The sequence below is a fragment of the Castor canadensis genome, chromosome 8 (genome assembly GCF_047511655.1).
Source record: "Castor canadensis chromosome 8, mCasCan1.hap1v2, whole genome shotgun sequence".
Taxonomy (NCBI): domain Eukaryota; kingdom Metazoa; phylum Chordata; class Mammalia; order Rodentia; family Castoridae; genus Castor; species Castor canadensis.
Genome location: NC_133393.1, coordinates 3,387,089 through 3,403,352, shown reverse-complemented (window position 1 = coordinate 3,403,352; position 16,264 = coordinate 3,387,089). Strand labels below are relative to the sequence as shown.

General features: G+C 36.0%; 1 protein-coding gene across 2 annotated transcripts in view; it reads right to left on the bottom strand.

The window, feature by feature from the left end:
- The window catches only part of Bmp5 (bone morphogenetic protein 5), a 102,534-nt gene that overhangs the window by 46,937 nt on the left and 39,333 nt on the right, over window positions 1–16,264 (bottom strand). For both annotated transcript variants that reach the window (XM_074081871.1, XM_020153248.2), the window contains exon 2: window positions 2,761–2,953. In XM_074081871.1, coding sequence (XP_073937972.1) covers window positions 2,761–2,953 — 193 coding nt within the window. The remainder of the gene's footprint in view (window positions 1–2,760; window positions 2,954–16,264) is intronic.

Sequence of the window (16,264 nt, the reverse complement as noted above, 5' to 3'; positions counted from 1 at the left end):
ATTAATGTGCAAGTGCTAGCTACTATTCTTATTGGTAGCATTGTACATTTTAGTACAAATGTATAGCTCATTATACATTTAAACATAGGAATATTTCTTCTAGGATACAGGAGTGTTGTCTCTCTCTCTCTCTTTCTCTCTCTCTCTCTCTCTCTCTCTCTCTCTCTCTCTCTTTCTCTCCTTCCCTCCTTCCCTCCCTCCCTACAGAAAAGTTCTATTCATCTTGAAAGGCTCAACTCAAAGGCCAACTCCTTTTAGAGGCCTCCTGTAAGGCCCCTCACCTCCCACATGGATTAATTTCCCCTCGTTCTTATTTCCACGGCACTTAGCGCATGCTTACCTCATAGTGCTTAGCACTTTGTATTATGGTTATTAAAGTCTGTGTGAGGCAGGCCCACCACAGCCCTGGGCCTCCAGGCTAGGAGCGTTCGAGGTCTTATTTACTCGGCCTTGTGTCCTCTGTGCCTGCTTAACAAAAGCATGCATGCGGGGCTCAGCTGGATGATCTGGAAAACTCAATCATGTAGAAACGCCATTTCCCAATAATGTCAGATATATGAGGTGTGACTGAAGAGTAATGACTTATATATAGAATCCGGGGCTGTCAGTTTTATATCAGAATATTAAATGAGTGAAATGATACAAAATGTGTTAACATTTTACCAAGAAAAACAAAGATTTGGATAACCTTCAAAGATTCAGATAAATATCAAAACACTCCTTTAAATCGCAGGCATTTAACTAAGGGCGGGCATGAATGAAGAAGGTGGGAGACTGTGAGTCTTACTGAGTAAGTGGGAAAAGACATGACACAATGCATCTGTAAGTTTTTATTAAATTTGATTCCATAACACTCTCAAAGAACTCATAGACTTGTTGGCTAATGGATCAGATGATGTCTTAAATATGAAGGATTTATCCATAAAACATGAGGCTAAAGTACAGCAAGGATCCCACCTACGTACTCCTAGGCAACACTTTGGGAAAGTGAAATTTACCTGTGTGAAAATACATTTGCATTGTATTTATTTAGGTTCAATCAATAAATACATTCCATGGGCAGAGATCAGGTGTACCAACGGATCCTCTGAAAAATACTTAAGATGTTAAGTATCCCAGTACAATTTAGCATGCATAAAAACATGTGTGGAAGACTACATGAACATAATTCAAACATTTTAGGATGTGTTCATGAAAGTAGTAGCCCAAGGATGAGTAAAAATATTTGGTATATTAATTCAGACCAAGCAAATCAGTAGTGCTGAGGACAAAAAGAAATGGCTTGAGACATTAAAAAGCATATGGTCTGAGTGTGGAAGCCAACAAAGAGAATTATAAATAAAACTTTTTAAATTATGAAAATATTATTAAATAATATTTTGAGTGCTGCTTTCAATTTTTATCTCTCAATTTAAAAAGATGTCATCATTTTTAGCATAAAAATAATGTATGAGCATATTTACTATACATAGTAGGTCCTGTCTCTGAAAAAATAATATTTGTAACTTCATACCACTGGGTTAAGAATTTTCAAAAATGTATCTTACTCAAGACGAGTAGCTAGACAGTTATTAAAACTGAGAAAGGCGTGCAAGTCTTTCTGCCTTGAAATTAGTGTTCTTAAGAATAGCAATGCACACAGATCAGAATTTATTAAAGTGCATCCTGCTTAACCAGTATTCCACAGGATATTAATAAACACTGTACACTCAAAGACTATAGACAGCTAATATTGAGGAAGACTAGACAAGACAGAATTAATGGGAGTTTCTTAACCACAAAGCCTAAGAGTATGAACATCCTAGAGAATTTCTAACAGGCAGGCTTTTCAAATGCATTTGACATTAGAAGTTTTTAAATTTTCATTACGTGTTCTGAGGGAGTAATGTTCCTCTGTCTTCTGAAAGAACAAGAAAAATCTAAACAACAGGAAGTAAAAACAGGTATTAAGGAGAGCAGGATAGATGGGACAGGACACTGTCCTGAAGTATTTGTCTCATCAAAGAGGAACATAGTATTTCACCAAAGGGAATCTCTTGGTCTGATAAGTGGAAGTTGCTGGGAGATGGATATCACCACAATATAGGATTTCGATGGTGTGGTGTGTGTCTGTGTGTACCATACGTACACACACCCATTAAAGGTGTTACCCAAGTGGTCTCTGCATTGGGTTAAAAGTCAAAGAAGACCTCTAAGGTCCCTTTCTAGCACTTTGGTTTCATGGTTCATTTGTAGCAATTGTCAATAAACTGTTCATAATTTAGTGTTTTAGACTAACTGCATTTTGTGAAATTCTCAATTAAGCATCTTTAGGATACATATATGGGTTATCTGTCAGAACCTGTTGCAAATAAAACCAAAATATACATGCCACTCTGTGCACAATTTACTCTGCTACCACAGAGTTTAAGGCAGCTCTTCTCTGTCTTATAGAAAGCCAAGTGATCTAAATCTTTTTACCTGAAAAGTTCACAGGGGCAGAATAAGATGCAAGTATTTGGGGGGGAAGGGAGTGAAGAACAAGTTTACATAATGAGACAAAAGACCAAGAAAGCACATACGGGAAGCATCGCTTGGTGCACAGACTGGTGTGAAGGGTACGAAAATCTGTGGGCTGTAGAAGGAATTTTTCATACCAGTCACTCACTTTGCAATGTGTCTTCATCTGGCTCTGAATATCACTGTATGTATGTTTGGTAGATGATCCCATGGCCTGTAAATGACTTTTGCTAGGATAGTAAGTTAGATAGAAAGCTATACCTATGCGTGTACTCCTTGATGATCTGATATATGCTAATCTGAATCGTTTCATTTTCAAGTCGATTAGTGCTCTTGTCTTTGTAGATCCGGAATTCAGCTGCTGTCACTGCTTCTCCGTGTGGAATTTGAGTCAGATCAAACCGAAATTCCTTATAATGTCTTCGCTGGTGAGAAAAATCCTTGTCTCTTTCAACTAAAAAAAAAAATGAAGAAGAAAGGAAAAAGTTAGCCCTTTATAAAAACATGGAAATGAATGGTCAATTCTCCACTTTTGAAAATGAAAACAAACAAGCATGTCAGTATAAAACTGGAAAACACAAAAACCACAGACTCCAGAATGTTTCCAGGTAAAGGAAACGCCTCACACCTTTCAGTTCAAGGCTATCCAAGTGTTTTTAAAGTGAAGGCGCTGAAGTGACTGCCAGTAGGTACCGGGTACCAGAACACAGAGGGTTTCATACAGACACCAGAAAGATGGAAGAGAAACCTCCAGAAGTCTCGGGTGAGATTTAGCATTGCCACAGGGGGAGAATAGGGAGGAGTCTAGGGACCTGCTGAGATGCAAGGACTGTGTTTGTGCCATTTTGTAAGTCAGGGAGAAAAGAAAACTGAATAAATATGAATGTGAATAAAATGAATATAAGAATAAATTAATTCCATTTTAGGAAACATTACTATTCTGATTCAAATTAATTTTTAGCTGATATATAAAAGCAAAAATTGTACATTTTAATAGGGTATTATGTGATGTTTCAACACACGCATACATTGAATAATGTTTACATGTTAAATATATCTCCTCAAACTTTTAGCATTTCTTTATAATGAAAACACTCAAAATCCTTTCTCTGGCACTGTGAAACAGACAGTATGCGTCATCCATAGTCACTCTTGTGGGAAGTCATTTCTACCTAATTCTAATTTAGTGCCCGTAAGAAAGTTTATTTCTAAATTGTCATACCCAGAAGAGTGTTTATCTCAAAATGTAATATTCTTCCTCATCTTTTTATGGCACTTTTATAAATTATTTCCCCTGGTGAAGCATAAAAATCTCCCTTTGTCTTCTGTCTTCTTATTCAGAATTAAGTTTTCCCCTTTAACTACTTTTTTATTTCTCCCAAATGAAGTTAGAGAACTACTTTCTTGAGTATATTAAGAAATACTGGTGGATTTAGGACAGTAGGTGTCAGGTATATTATTGTATAATACTGCTTTGTAAAATGTCATTTTGTCTGGTACAGTCTATATCTAGTGGGTACCAAAATCTTTAACTAGCTACCTTTATAAAGGTTCATTTACAGAAATGTGTTATCATTTGATGGGCCGTTTCTTTGTATTAGTTAGCGTCTCATATTCTCAGTTATCTAGAATAACATGGGGCAGAGACACCAGAAAATCCATTGCAAGACCCTATGTTCAAGGCACTGAACAGCAACGGTTTTAAATTTTGTCGAATGATGTGTTTTATTGCTAAAACTTTGTTGCAGAAAGATAAAAAAATACAAGTGATATAAATGGATTTGCAAATTCCAAAAATTGGACTAAGATTCAAGAACATCTTAAGAATATTAGTTGAAATTATGTCAACACTGCCATAAATACATAAAACTTAGAAGTCTGATCCAGAAAAAGGATTAAGATTGAGGAAAAGAGTGGATGGTAACCACCAAGGAATACTGGGGAACCACAGCTTCTAGACCTTCACACTGCATGGTCACGATGGGCACCACGTCTGAGCGGAACATCCTGACAGGGACACACAATTTCTTGCCTTTGTTCTCCAGGTGGCCTATGGCTGGTAAATGCCAACATATCCTTCCACTCACGCTGTCAGTTTCTCCTACTTTATTAACGCAGGTCTAGAGCCTTGCACTCACAAGTCTAGCATCCAAAGTGTCCTGAAAAACGGACTTCGCTTCAGTCTTGCATGGCAGATGAACTGAATATTACCTGGCATGAAGAAAGTTAGTGTGTCTATCTATGCTGGTATTTAGAAAAACTACCACTTTGCTGTAGAAGTGGTCAAGCATTTGCCTAAGCAGAACTATTCGAGGCCCCACTTACACAGATTTGCAGCAACCAGGCACTCAAAAATATATTTTCTCCAGTCTGAATGGCAATATTCAAAATTCTAAGAAATAACGATTTTTCACTAACAATAAATTTTATATTTGAATTTTAAGCCCAAACAAAACTATAGTCCTAGAAATCAGGGCTGAGACCTAAGTTCCTTGGAATCCAGTTGAAGTGTGCACCTGCACAATGCAGAAGAGTATTGCATTTATGTATGGACAGCCACCTACCTTCCCAGAGTCCCTTGTGAGAGCTTAGTGTAATAAAGTGGAAAGCTAGAATTTCAGCCATTATTATAAAATTTCACTTTTCTAACCCAGACTGTTTAACCTAACCCCTTAAGGGGACAAATTTTCAAAGAGTTTAATAAAATGTTGTATTAAATACACCACACAGAATAAACCTGCACTGCAGATTTGTCTAGTGACTCAAATTCCTATATCCTATTGTTTTGAGTCATAATTGCAACAGTAAATTCCATGGGACCTATCAGAGTGAGTCCCGGAATGCCTTGTATTTCTATAGCCTTGAGCTCCTAATGATAGCCACAGATATTTACAAGGTAATCTCAGTGACCTCCAAGAGTAATGCTAGGAAGGGGGTAAAAATAAGAAATCCGCTGATGACAGCTAGGTGGTAACGGGTCTCCCTTTGTTAAATGTTCACAGCACCTGTGTAATGATATCCCACAGTTCTGAGATTAGCTCATTGTTAGTACCTTTAAACAATGTTTTTCAGAAATGCACAAGAAAGTGAAGAACAAGCTAGAGAATAAGTGGCTTGAGTCTAACTAACATCTAACATAATACAAAACTTAATTCACAGAAGTCTTCTGATACGTATTAGCTGAAAGAATGATTACATAAATGAATGAAGTCTGGTCCTCTTGCCACTCACCATCACCCTGCTCCATGTAAGTGAAAGCTGGTAACTTATTTAAATGACAGTGCATGACACATACTTTATTAAATCTCACAGGCCTACTTATGTTCATCAGTTTTGTAACTTGTACAACATTCCAAACTTTATAATTAAAGACAAAAGACTTCCTCCCAAGGTCAAGATTTCAGTTCCCAAGTCCTTATTAACACAAGTCTGAGTGTGTTTTTCTGGTTGTAGTTTCGTTTGTTGGTTGATTACTTGCATATAATTGTTTCTTAGGAATGTTGATTTTTTTCAGTACTTTCAATCTTCTCCCTCTAAAGAACCCTTCCTTCTGAGATACTTCTTTCATACAGAGGATTCCCTTCTTTCTGGATTCTGTTCATTCTTTTAGAACACACCTCCTTTGATCTTCATCTTTAACAAGTCAACGTATTCTATTTCTACTCATATTGAATATCAGTTCCATTTCCCATCTAAGGAAATTTTCATGAATGAAAAATGATTGCATTAATAATTTGAACTACTATGATATAGATGAGTATGGAGCTATGCAACATGATCCATTTAGCACAGCCGCATTTTAGCATGCAGCTATAGCTTCCAATGTTGAAATACTTGCAATTCTCCAGCTGGATAACTCTATACCCCAAACCCTTGAGTTCATCAAATCCCTCCCAAGATCAAAACTCCTGAAACTGATGAAAAGCAGGATACACACACAATTATTGTTCCTTAAATGTAAGCTTTTTTGTAAGTGAGATCCGTGTCTTGTTGCTATTGTTTCAATTTGATAACTATTAAGCATTGGTTATCCTTATATCACAATGTGACCATTGCAGTGAGAAATGGTTTGGGAAGGTTCAAAGATACACAAATGAACAAGAAGAAGTCGAAAATTGTGCAGTACTGTTAGCTTTCAGACTCATACTATGTTAAATATGCTCTTTTTTTCATTCATCCCTTAATGAATATATTGCCTCAAGTAAATGCCATGAGTTTCCTGAAGATTCTTTACCATCATTGCTAGTAAAACTCTTACACTAGATGAAGATGTGCAAGGCTCCATAAAAGACATAGTCCTATTTGGTGGTGGAAAGTCTCTTAATGGAGACAAAACAAACAAAAGCAGGAGGGTTAGCTCATTTAAGTCACACCAGACACAAGTGAAGACAGGTGAAGACACACATCTGGGGTTAACATTACAGTAAGGACCATTTCATCATCTCAAACCACAGACATTGTTTCTTTTATGTGAACCAGGAAAGAAACTATAGGAGCAAATATAACTACACGTAAATAGATGATCCATCAGAAATTCACCAAACATACATTTTAAGTACTCAAATCATAATCAAAACAGTGGCAGTGAATATACTTTGTTTTGAGAATGTGTGCATTCTCCAAACATCCCCAGCTACATGAAACTTCAAAGCCATCCAGAGCAACAGAAAGCTCAACTTCACCGGCAGAACAAGGGAAATACTTATTCTTCTATTTTGGTTTACAAAGTAGCACTATCAAGGCATACAAGAAGTAAAGATATGTAGAGATCCACAGTCTATGATTAACGGTCTGATAGAAAAAAGGATTGCCTTCATTAAGCACCAAACTACATCCAAATTGCTGTAGCCTGCCAAAATTCTACAAGGATTAAACTTCTGCTTAGATACACATCACAACTTTCTATTGTTGAGACTTAACAGAAATCAATGACTAATTAAGAGTCTTTTTCTCTAAACAGATACCTCCCTGAATGATTTTATCAGTAGTAGAAATTGGATGGAAATGTCTGAGCTAAATATTTTCATGTCTACAGTATCTGAAGACTACAATTAATTAGCAGAGGATTAGTTTTATCTATTTGGTGATTCAGTTGCAGCTTTAAGAAGATGCATTTAGGGGCAATCAGTCTAAATCTCCCACACAAGAGCTATAACTTAGAATACACAAACAGAACCAGTAGCTATAAGGCAGAGATAGCATTCTCCTGGAGCCCAGCCAGCTGTTGAAAGAATACAGGTCATTGTTTGCTGCTGAGGGTGAAAAATCATTAGGAGATTACTTACAGAGTTATTACTTATTTGTGATGCACTTTAAAAGAAAAAGGGGGGAAAAAAGCACAAAGATATCATGTGACTACCAAGATGTATAACTTCGAAAGACATCCCCCATTGACTGGTCCACTGAGAAACATTCATTGGTCAGCAAATGGTATATACATATTTTCTGTGAATGAATAACCACTCCAGAGAGTGTGGTAAACTGCAGATTCCAGAGTTCTGAAAGCCTCTTAATATAACACACAGCGACGTGTGGCCTGAACAACAAAACTGCTTTCCTGGATGTTTTCTTCAAAGAACAATTTCAGTTGACATTCAAAATTTCTGTTCTTTGGGGGTGAATTCAAGTATGGTGTATTTGTTATATTGTAAGAACAATGTACCCCTACCAAGCACAATAAAGAATAAATAAGCTTATAGAAATAATTTATTCTTACAATACTCTGACTCCTAAATACTACATAAATAAAATTTTATGAGGAAGGAAAATTTCAAAACAAAGATGAAATTGCTAAATAATTTAAGTACTCTAACATGATAACTAAAAATCAGTTTCTGAAATCAATTTAAAATACATCTAATTATGAAATTTAAGAAACTTAATTGGTCATCCAATACTTATTCAGTAATTTCTTTACAAATATTAACAATTGGGGGGCACAAATATTTAAATCTTATGTAAAGACAGCTTTGGAGTTGGAATAAAAGTGTTCTCAAGGTCTTCTTGCCCTCTTTACATTGGAAGGTGACAAAAATAGAATTGTTAAGAAAACTGACATTTATTAATCAAGTTAGCCACAGATAATGATAGTTTCTTCTCCCTTATTTTTCCCGGAGATAGATTTTACATTATTTCTATGAGTTAGCTACAAAGCCAGGAATAATGTTTACATCTCACAATGACACTACTTCTGTCTCAGGGTGAAAGCTTTCCTCTTTCATTCAAGGTCAATATTTCTACTTGAGCCTTGCTCCCAATCTCCTCTTCTCAGTCTTACCATGCTCTCTCTTCCTGCATACTTAGTTTCTCCCTTCTCCTTAGATCTAAAGACCACAGAATACAAGAAACACACCTGTAGAACAGATTTGGGTTTACTGATTTGTGTCAACATCTGTCATGGATGGATGCCACAGGGAGTCTCAGGACAAGTGTGTTAGAAAAGACTCAGTGACATTATGTTAGGTGATTTGAGAGAAGGTTCTAAGAAGCAGAGTTTTTGTTTGTTTGCTTTGTTTTTTTAGTTTGTTTTGTTGGTTTTCAGACAAGGTCTTGCTATTTAGTCCAGGTTGATTTCAAGCTCACTATGTAATCAGGCTGGCTTTGAACTCAAGATCCCCTGTCTCAGCCTTCTGAGTACTGGGATTATAGCTGTGAGCTTCTACATCAGGCTAAGAAGAGGGAGAGTTTTGCACAGGACTGCCTGCTCTCAGAAAAAAGAGGTAATTTTATCACGTGGTATCTTCATAACTCTTTCTAGAAAGTAAGAATTAGGAGGATAGGATAAAGCTGTAACTGGTAAAGAGGCAACAGTCAGTAATATTATCCAGGAAGTGAGATGTTTGATCTTTTTTAGATTTAAGCAATGTTTTTTGCTTTTAATCTGCGTTCAGATATGATTGTGAAGTGATCTTGTTTTTTCCTTCCTCCCTCATGTTCACAGAGAGGTGTTGTTGAATGTACTACTCTGTGATGTAGTTTACATTCAATGGAAGAACTATGGGCGCCAGTCCCCTTTAAGCAAGTTTAAGGTCTAGTTTCAAAGCCCACACCCTATCCTGAATGACTGGTACTACCTTCCTCTTTCTCACTGTTCCTCATACACTCACTTTACTAATCCTAAAATGTCAACCTTATTAACTACATTTCTTCAGTCTAGAAAAAGTTATAATCTAAATGATCTCAGTAAAGTCCTATACTTAAGAAGACAGAGAAAAATAATACCTAACAGCCAGGATGAGAAAAAATAGTAGGTCTCTTCACAGTGCTGTTGCAAAGATAGTATATCTTCTGTGGGTGGGAGAAAGAGCAAGAGAGAGGAGAGAGAGAGAGAGAGAGAGAACAGGAAAAAAAGAAGGAGGAGGAGGGAGGGCGAGAACAGAGAGAGACATCTCAGCATATTCCTGGAATATAACAAGCTCTCAAAAAGCAGGAGCTGTCATATTAAACACTTTCCTCTTGCATCAGAATGAGTAAAATGCCTGACTATCCATGTTTTCTATGTTTTGTGTTTTACCTTCGTACTTCTCAACCTATCCCCATAAAAACAATAGTCAACAAAAGGTAATTATATACAATTGATAAGTCGCCTAAAACATTTTGATTATCAAAATGTTATTTATTTATTAGAATATAGGTTTATTAATAAAACAGAGTAATGTTTGTGGCTTTTAAAATTGTTATAGAGCTTTACAAAATCTTCAAACTGGATTCCTACAACAGTGGGTTGGTAGAAAATAATTATATTTATCTGACACCTTGTTTAGCTATTTCACATCTACAAGGTAGACCACATGGAAGCACATATTTTAACAGTCATATTGCCCAGAAATATGAGTCAATAAAACTTACTGACTCTCTAAAGGAGACTTAAAATCATTTCATTATTTTTAAATTAATCCCAATGTATAAAAAATATTTTTATTATCTTGAAAGTATTATATAGGAAATTATTAATTAGGAGTGAAAAACAAATATTCATATTATTGTAGGTTAAAAATTAGTACTAAATGTCAAAAAGTGGTTTGGAATACATGCAGAAGAGAGGACTTGGTTAATTCATTTTGTAAAGTCAAAAACTAGTTCCAGAATAATGAGTAAATATGTTTACTATGTAAATATTGACTTTCAACCTCACTGTGTATAAATATTTGAGAAGATTTTACGTTTGCCTGAAAGGAGTCAACACAAAGGCACAACTATCTGATAACCACCTTCTGATAAATGTTTAGCTCTTGGGGTTTCTTTAGTGGAAAATTTTTTTTCCTTTCATAGATTGCTTGGCAGCGAGAGGTCAACCATTCTAATCTCACCAGATTTCACCAAACGACCTCAGGAATTCCTCTGATCCATCAGTAAAATAAAGCAGTCCATTTTTAACTACCTGAAGGTGATACAGTTTACATGCAAAGGACTTTCCTTTACATCTTGAAATTAATGAAAACGATACTTTCTCTACAGAGGATATTTGTGGTTATCTGACAAAAACAGGTCAAAGGTTTTGTGAGTTTTCTGTGAAATTGCTCAGTGCTTCTCTAATGACTAGTAATTGAAAACAGAGACTGGAGCTATCAAATGTGGCGGGTGACAGATAAGTAGCAGATTAATGCCAATACTTGGTTACAAGACACCAAAAGGTCAGAAGTCAGAGGAATTAGCTATTGTGCTACTGTGAAAAGACAGACATCAAGAGTCTATTATCCCTCTAATAGCTCTTTCCCTAGCTTGAAATCTGTTCCCACTTCTGCTTACAATCTGATGTCATTTTACACATGGTGTCAAAGTGAAGTCACTCCTCTCAAGGACAGTATCACCAGTCAGAGGTAGCACATTTTATTTATATAATCAAGATTTTTCCTAACATATCTTTAGTGTACTCAGTGCTCACTTAGGAACATTTGGTTCAGAAAAAATAATTGTGCTCCATGGAAAGAATCCTTGAAAAAACAAAAAGTTGGCAATTAAATGAAATTTGTCCAGAATTTCTCTATGGGAGAAAAAGGAAGTAGGTTAAAGGCAGAGTTTATATAGTTTAAAAGATATGAGAATTTTGTAGCTGAACAAACAAATAAATGTCATTCTCAAATTAACTGCTTTAAATTTTAAGTCAGTATGATAACTTTTATAGAGTTCACTCGAGTTCAATTTTGTGGTTCAATCTGTCATTTTGAAACAAAAGTAAACGATAATTTTTTTCTGCCAAATGGGTTTATCAGTGGTTTCATACAGGGAAGGAAGGAAGTCACAGAGAAATGTGATCATTCTTATTGACATATAAAGTTAACAGAGCCACAGAAACTGAGTCTTACAGTTTCTAGGTTGAGGAATAAAAGCACAAGAACTGATTTCAAATACATGCAAACCTAGGAGCAGCTGATTTACCTCTCCTGTTTAGGGAGATGCAGGTTTGTTCCCCAGAGGTGACCATTTGCTGTTGTCCACCCTGCCCCTGCAGGCCTGAAGCCTGATAACGGCAGACCTTCTGCTACTGAACACTCAGCCTCTACCTCGATACTTGCCTACAGTGAGTTAATGCAGGCATTTGAATGGGGGGGGTTGGGAGTTCGCTTAGGGGAAACTGGTCCTTTGTGGGAGGAGGGTAAATTCACACCCTGCTATTCTAAATCCAAAACAGAGCCCTGCAGCCACCTATCCTTAAATAAGCCCTGCCCCTTGCTGCAAAGTAGCATTCCTTCAAGTGGTAGGTTTGTTTTTTTCCTTAAAAGAAATTCAAGTAAATAATAATAGCTTAGAGAAAATCCTAATGTCATATTTATTTTCAGTTTCACATTAGCTATGTTGGTACTTAAAAACATATGTTAACTTAATGGAATCTTGATGACTCTTTAACGGAAGTATTACTCTGGGGGAAGGAGAAAAAGCTAACTGAAAAAAGAAATAGCATTGCTTCATGTTATGGCAATTAATAAAATTCTATTTAAAATAATTTACAGAATAAATGGTGAATTGCAGAAAATTATGTGCTGTTTTGAAAACAATATTTCCTGCGTTCTCATTGGTTTTACTCTATGCACATAAAACACCTGAGAATTTAATTCATATATGCATATATGTTATATATTTTATTTAAATATATATTTTAATAATATATAACATATAACAGTATGTTATATATTATGTTTATATATAATTATATATTATATATATATTTAAATATTTAATGTATTACAGATATTATATTAATATTATACATAAAACACTTGAGAATTTAATTCATATATATTTATTAATTATTTAGTATATATTTTAATATAAATTATATATTTATATATAATATATAATATATATTAAAATATATAGAAAATATATATTAAAATATATAATTATATCTAAATATATAATAATGTATATATAATTATTTAATATATATGAATTAAATTCTCAAGTGTTTTATGTATATATAATGTGTATATATTTGTGTGTGTGTGTATATATATATATATATATATATATATATATAATCTCCAAACCTTTGTAGCACAATCATAACTTTGAAACTCCTTTCTAAAACATTGAAAATAGTGGCTTTCCTCAAAACTGTGGTGGTTTTGTGACTTCCTTGTTTGTTCGAAGCCTCCTTGGAAGTGAAAGTTCATGTTCTCAGTCTTTATGTGAACAGACAGAAATTGGAATACACAGTTCGTGACTCACTGGTAAAATGACGAGTTCTGTGAATCACTACATGTTGTTAAGGGGTTTTCTGTGACTGGAGACCTATTCCAGGACTTTAATAAAGATGTAACAGGCACTAGAATCAAGAAGGGAATCACATGACCGCCCTACATTTTGCTCAATGAGAGCACTGTGTAAGTAGAGCTAAAGGAGCCTTCCTGGTCCCAGGTCGCAGTGTTTTCATGCAAAGAATCTCATATTTTGGTTGATCTGGGTTCCCATTCCTGGCTCTTGCCTTTATATTGGAATTTAAAGTCAACCACAAAACTCAGAGCAAAGTTCAGCTATGAACTTTGAGTAATATCTGGTTTGCGTCCAGAGTTGCAAACCTTCTAAGTTTCTTAGGATGCACACCAGCAGAGTGTGTGTCTTCTCAAATAGTCTTTCAAGATTCATATCAGATTATCTCATTTTAGATTCAAGTAAAATAATTTCCTGCTTCTCCAATCTGATTTTACATTAGTTATCAGAAAGTTTGTTTTCATGCTTTTGTTGTTAAAAGTTTGACTTGTTCTTAATGTTATTTGATAATCCATCCAACTAATCCATACGTACTGTTACATAAGACTTGAATTCTGCAACAGAAAGCAATGAATACCAGCCTGCTTAAAACCATGTACTCCTCAAAGTGGTCAGGAGCTGGTTATATCTCCTAGCTACAAAAATTAGTGTCAAGGGCAGGTGTAGGTGTGAAGCCATAATAAGGAGTGTTAGAGGTTCACAAAGTGGGTGGCGCCTTAGGTCTCTCTCCTCGTGCCGTGTTTCTGAATGTGCAGAAGGTTGAAGTTTTCTAGAAAGGGTCCTTCCTGGCATCACCACACACAGTTGTGAGCGCGGTCCTGAAGAATGCCAAAAACAGAGGAACTATGCAAACAAATGCAGCTGGGTGCTGAGTCTCTAGATGTCTTTCCTCACTTGGTTGTCAGGGTGTTCACAGCCAGCCTTGTGCCTTCTACAAAAGAGAACAAGCGTCCTCTCCTTGAAAGCTGACAGTTTCAAGGAAAAAGTAAGTCTCCACAAATGCAAAAGCAGAAAACTGTTAAAGAGAAAAGACCCATATGCTAGATGCTTCTGATCAGCTTTTGGTGATAGCGGGATTTGAACTCAGGGCCTTGCACTTGGCAGACAGGTATGCTCCAACTTGAGGCACACTCCCAGTCAATTTTGCTTTAGTTATTTTTCAGATAAGGTCATGTGCTTTTGACCAGACCAGCACTGAACCGTGGTCCTCCTACCTCTACCCCCTACGTAGCTGTGATTACAGCCGTGTAACACCACACCCAGTTAGTTTGTTCAGGTAAGAGTCAGTCTCCTTGACTTTTTGTCGAGACTGGCCTCAAATCATGATCCCTCCCTCTCCACCTTCCAAGTAGCTGGGATTACAGGTTTGAACCACCATGCCCAGCTTTTTAATCCCTAATAAAAAAAATCAAACAACCAAAGATCACTAGATAGCTGAGTAATGTTCCTACCTTGAAATATAAAGGTAAGAACGGATTTTTAAAAAAAAAAAAAGAACTTGAAAGAACCCACTAAAAAAGTATTGTAGTATGTTTTGAGTGCTAAGAGAAGCTATTGCATCCGTGAAACAAATAAAAAATGCTGGAAAGGAGGGAAGGAGGGAGGGAGAGAAGGAAGGAGGGAGAATACTAAAACACCTCTTGGAAGTGAAGCAGAAAATCAGTCTCTGAAAGACTGAGGAAATTTTCAGAAAGGAAAGAAAATACTGCAGGGAGTAAACAAAAAGAGAGGATACTTAAAAGAAAGAAAAATATTATCTCAGAATTAGCCCAAATAACAGTGCTTCTACAATGAGAAACGAGGAATAAAAGAAAAAGGAAACCATTTGATTCATTGATCTGAAATGAAAAGGTTTCAAGATTGACCATCCCTGCTGTGTGCTCAGCTCAGCGGACACACACCACTGAGATTTTAGGACACTGGAGGCAAGCAGGCTTCTACTCACTTGCAGAGACAAAAAAACAAAACAAAACCACCATAGATACAGATAAGAAATCAGAATGAATTTAGACTTTTCAGAAGCAACATTGCAGTCCAAAAGAGCAGAGAACAGTGCCTTCAAAATCATGATGGAAACTATTCAATTTTCAACCTCAGTGTCAAATATTCACATAATAATGGTACTTTCACCCATGGAAGGTATCAAAAATCTGAATCCCAAAACACATTTCTCAGGAATTTCCTTAACAATTTGCTTCGCCAAAACAAAGAAGCAACCTATCAGAAAAACTGCAAACTATAAGGCCTCCTTTCTTCTTACTCAATGCAGAATGTCCCATGGTTGATCATGAAATCCCAGCGAACTTACAAAGAGAAGGCTGGGGAACAGAGAAGTTATCCTCTTGCTGGCAGGTGACAAGTTACCGCTAGGGAAATGCATCGTGAAAAGTGTGGAAGTAAAATGCAAAAATTATCCTGTTCTCAGTCACTTTAGGCTAAACTTTCTGAGCAGGCACTTACTTTCTGCTCCTAAACCCTGCTTTTCATTCATGCTTAGTTATAATCTGAGGAAATAATTCAAGAAGTAAATGTTATTAATGTTATCTGCATAAGATTGATAAGCACACCCACATACTCGTGTGTTTAACATCACCTGCCCCGTGTCTCTTAGAACAATAACTTCCCTGAACTGCCTCAAAGGAAAACTTGCACTCAGCTGGTTTAATGCATTTCTTTTTAGGACAATATTCAGTCATTTTGGTTGTGTTGCAAACATTCAATTCAACTATCACTTTTAATACTTTAGCATGTGGCAGATGTTATGCTAAACATCAAAGGGAATCCAGACCCCTGGGAAAAGTGAACCTCAGAATGTATGTATTCTTACTGATCTACTTATAAAAATAAGGAGCACATTTAAGTTGACAGAAACAGGTTCTGTGTGTGCTCAGTATACCAAATGTGATATAAAACTGCATGAAGTAGTTGTGAGAAGTCTCCATTGTGAATAGCAGTCTTTTGAAGAAACCTCATTTGCAGGGAAATACTCACCTTACTTTTTAAGGAGTATCTGAAAATAATTTTATGAGAATCAAGATCCTGTCTCAAATTTCCC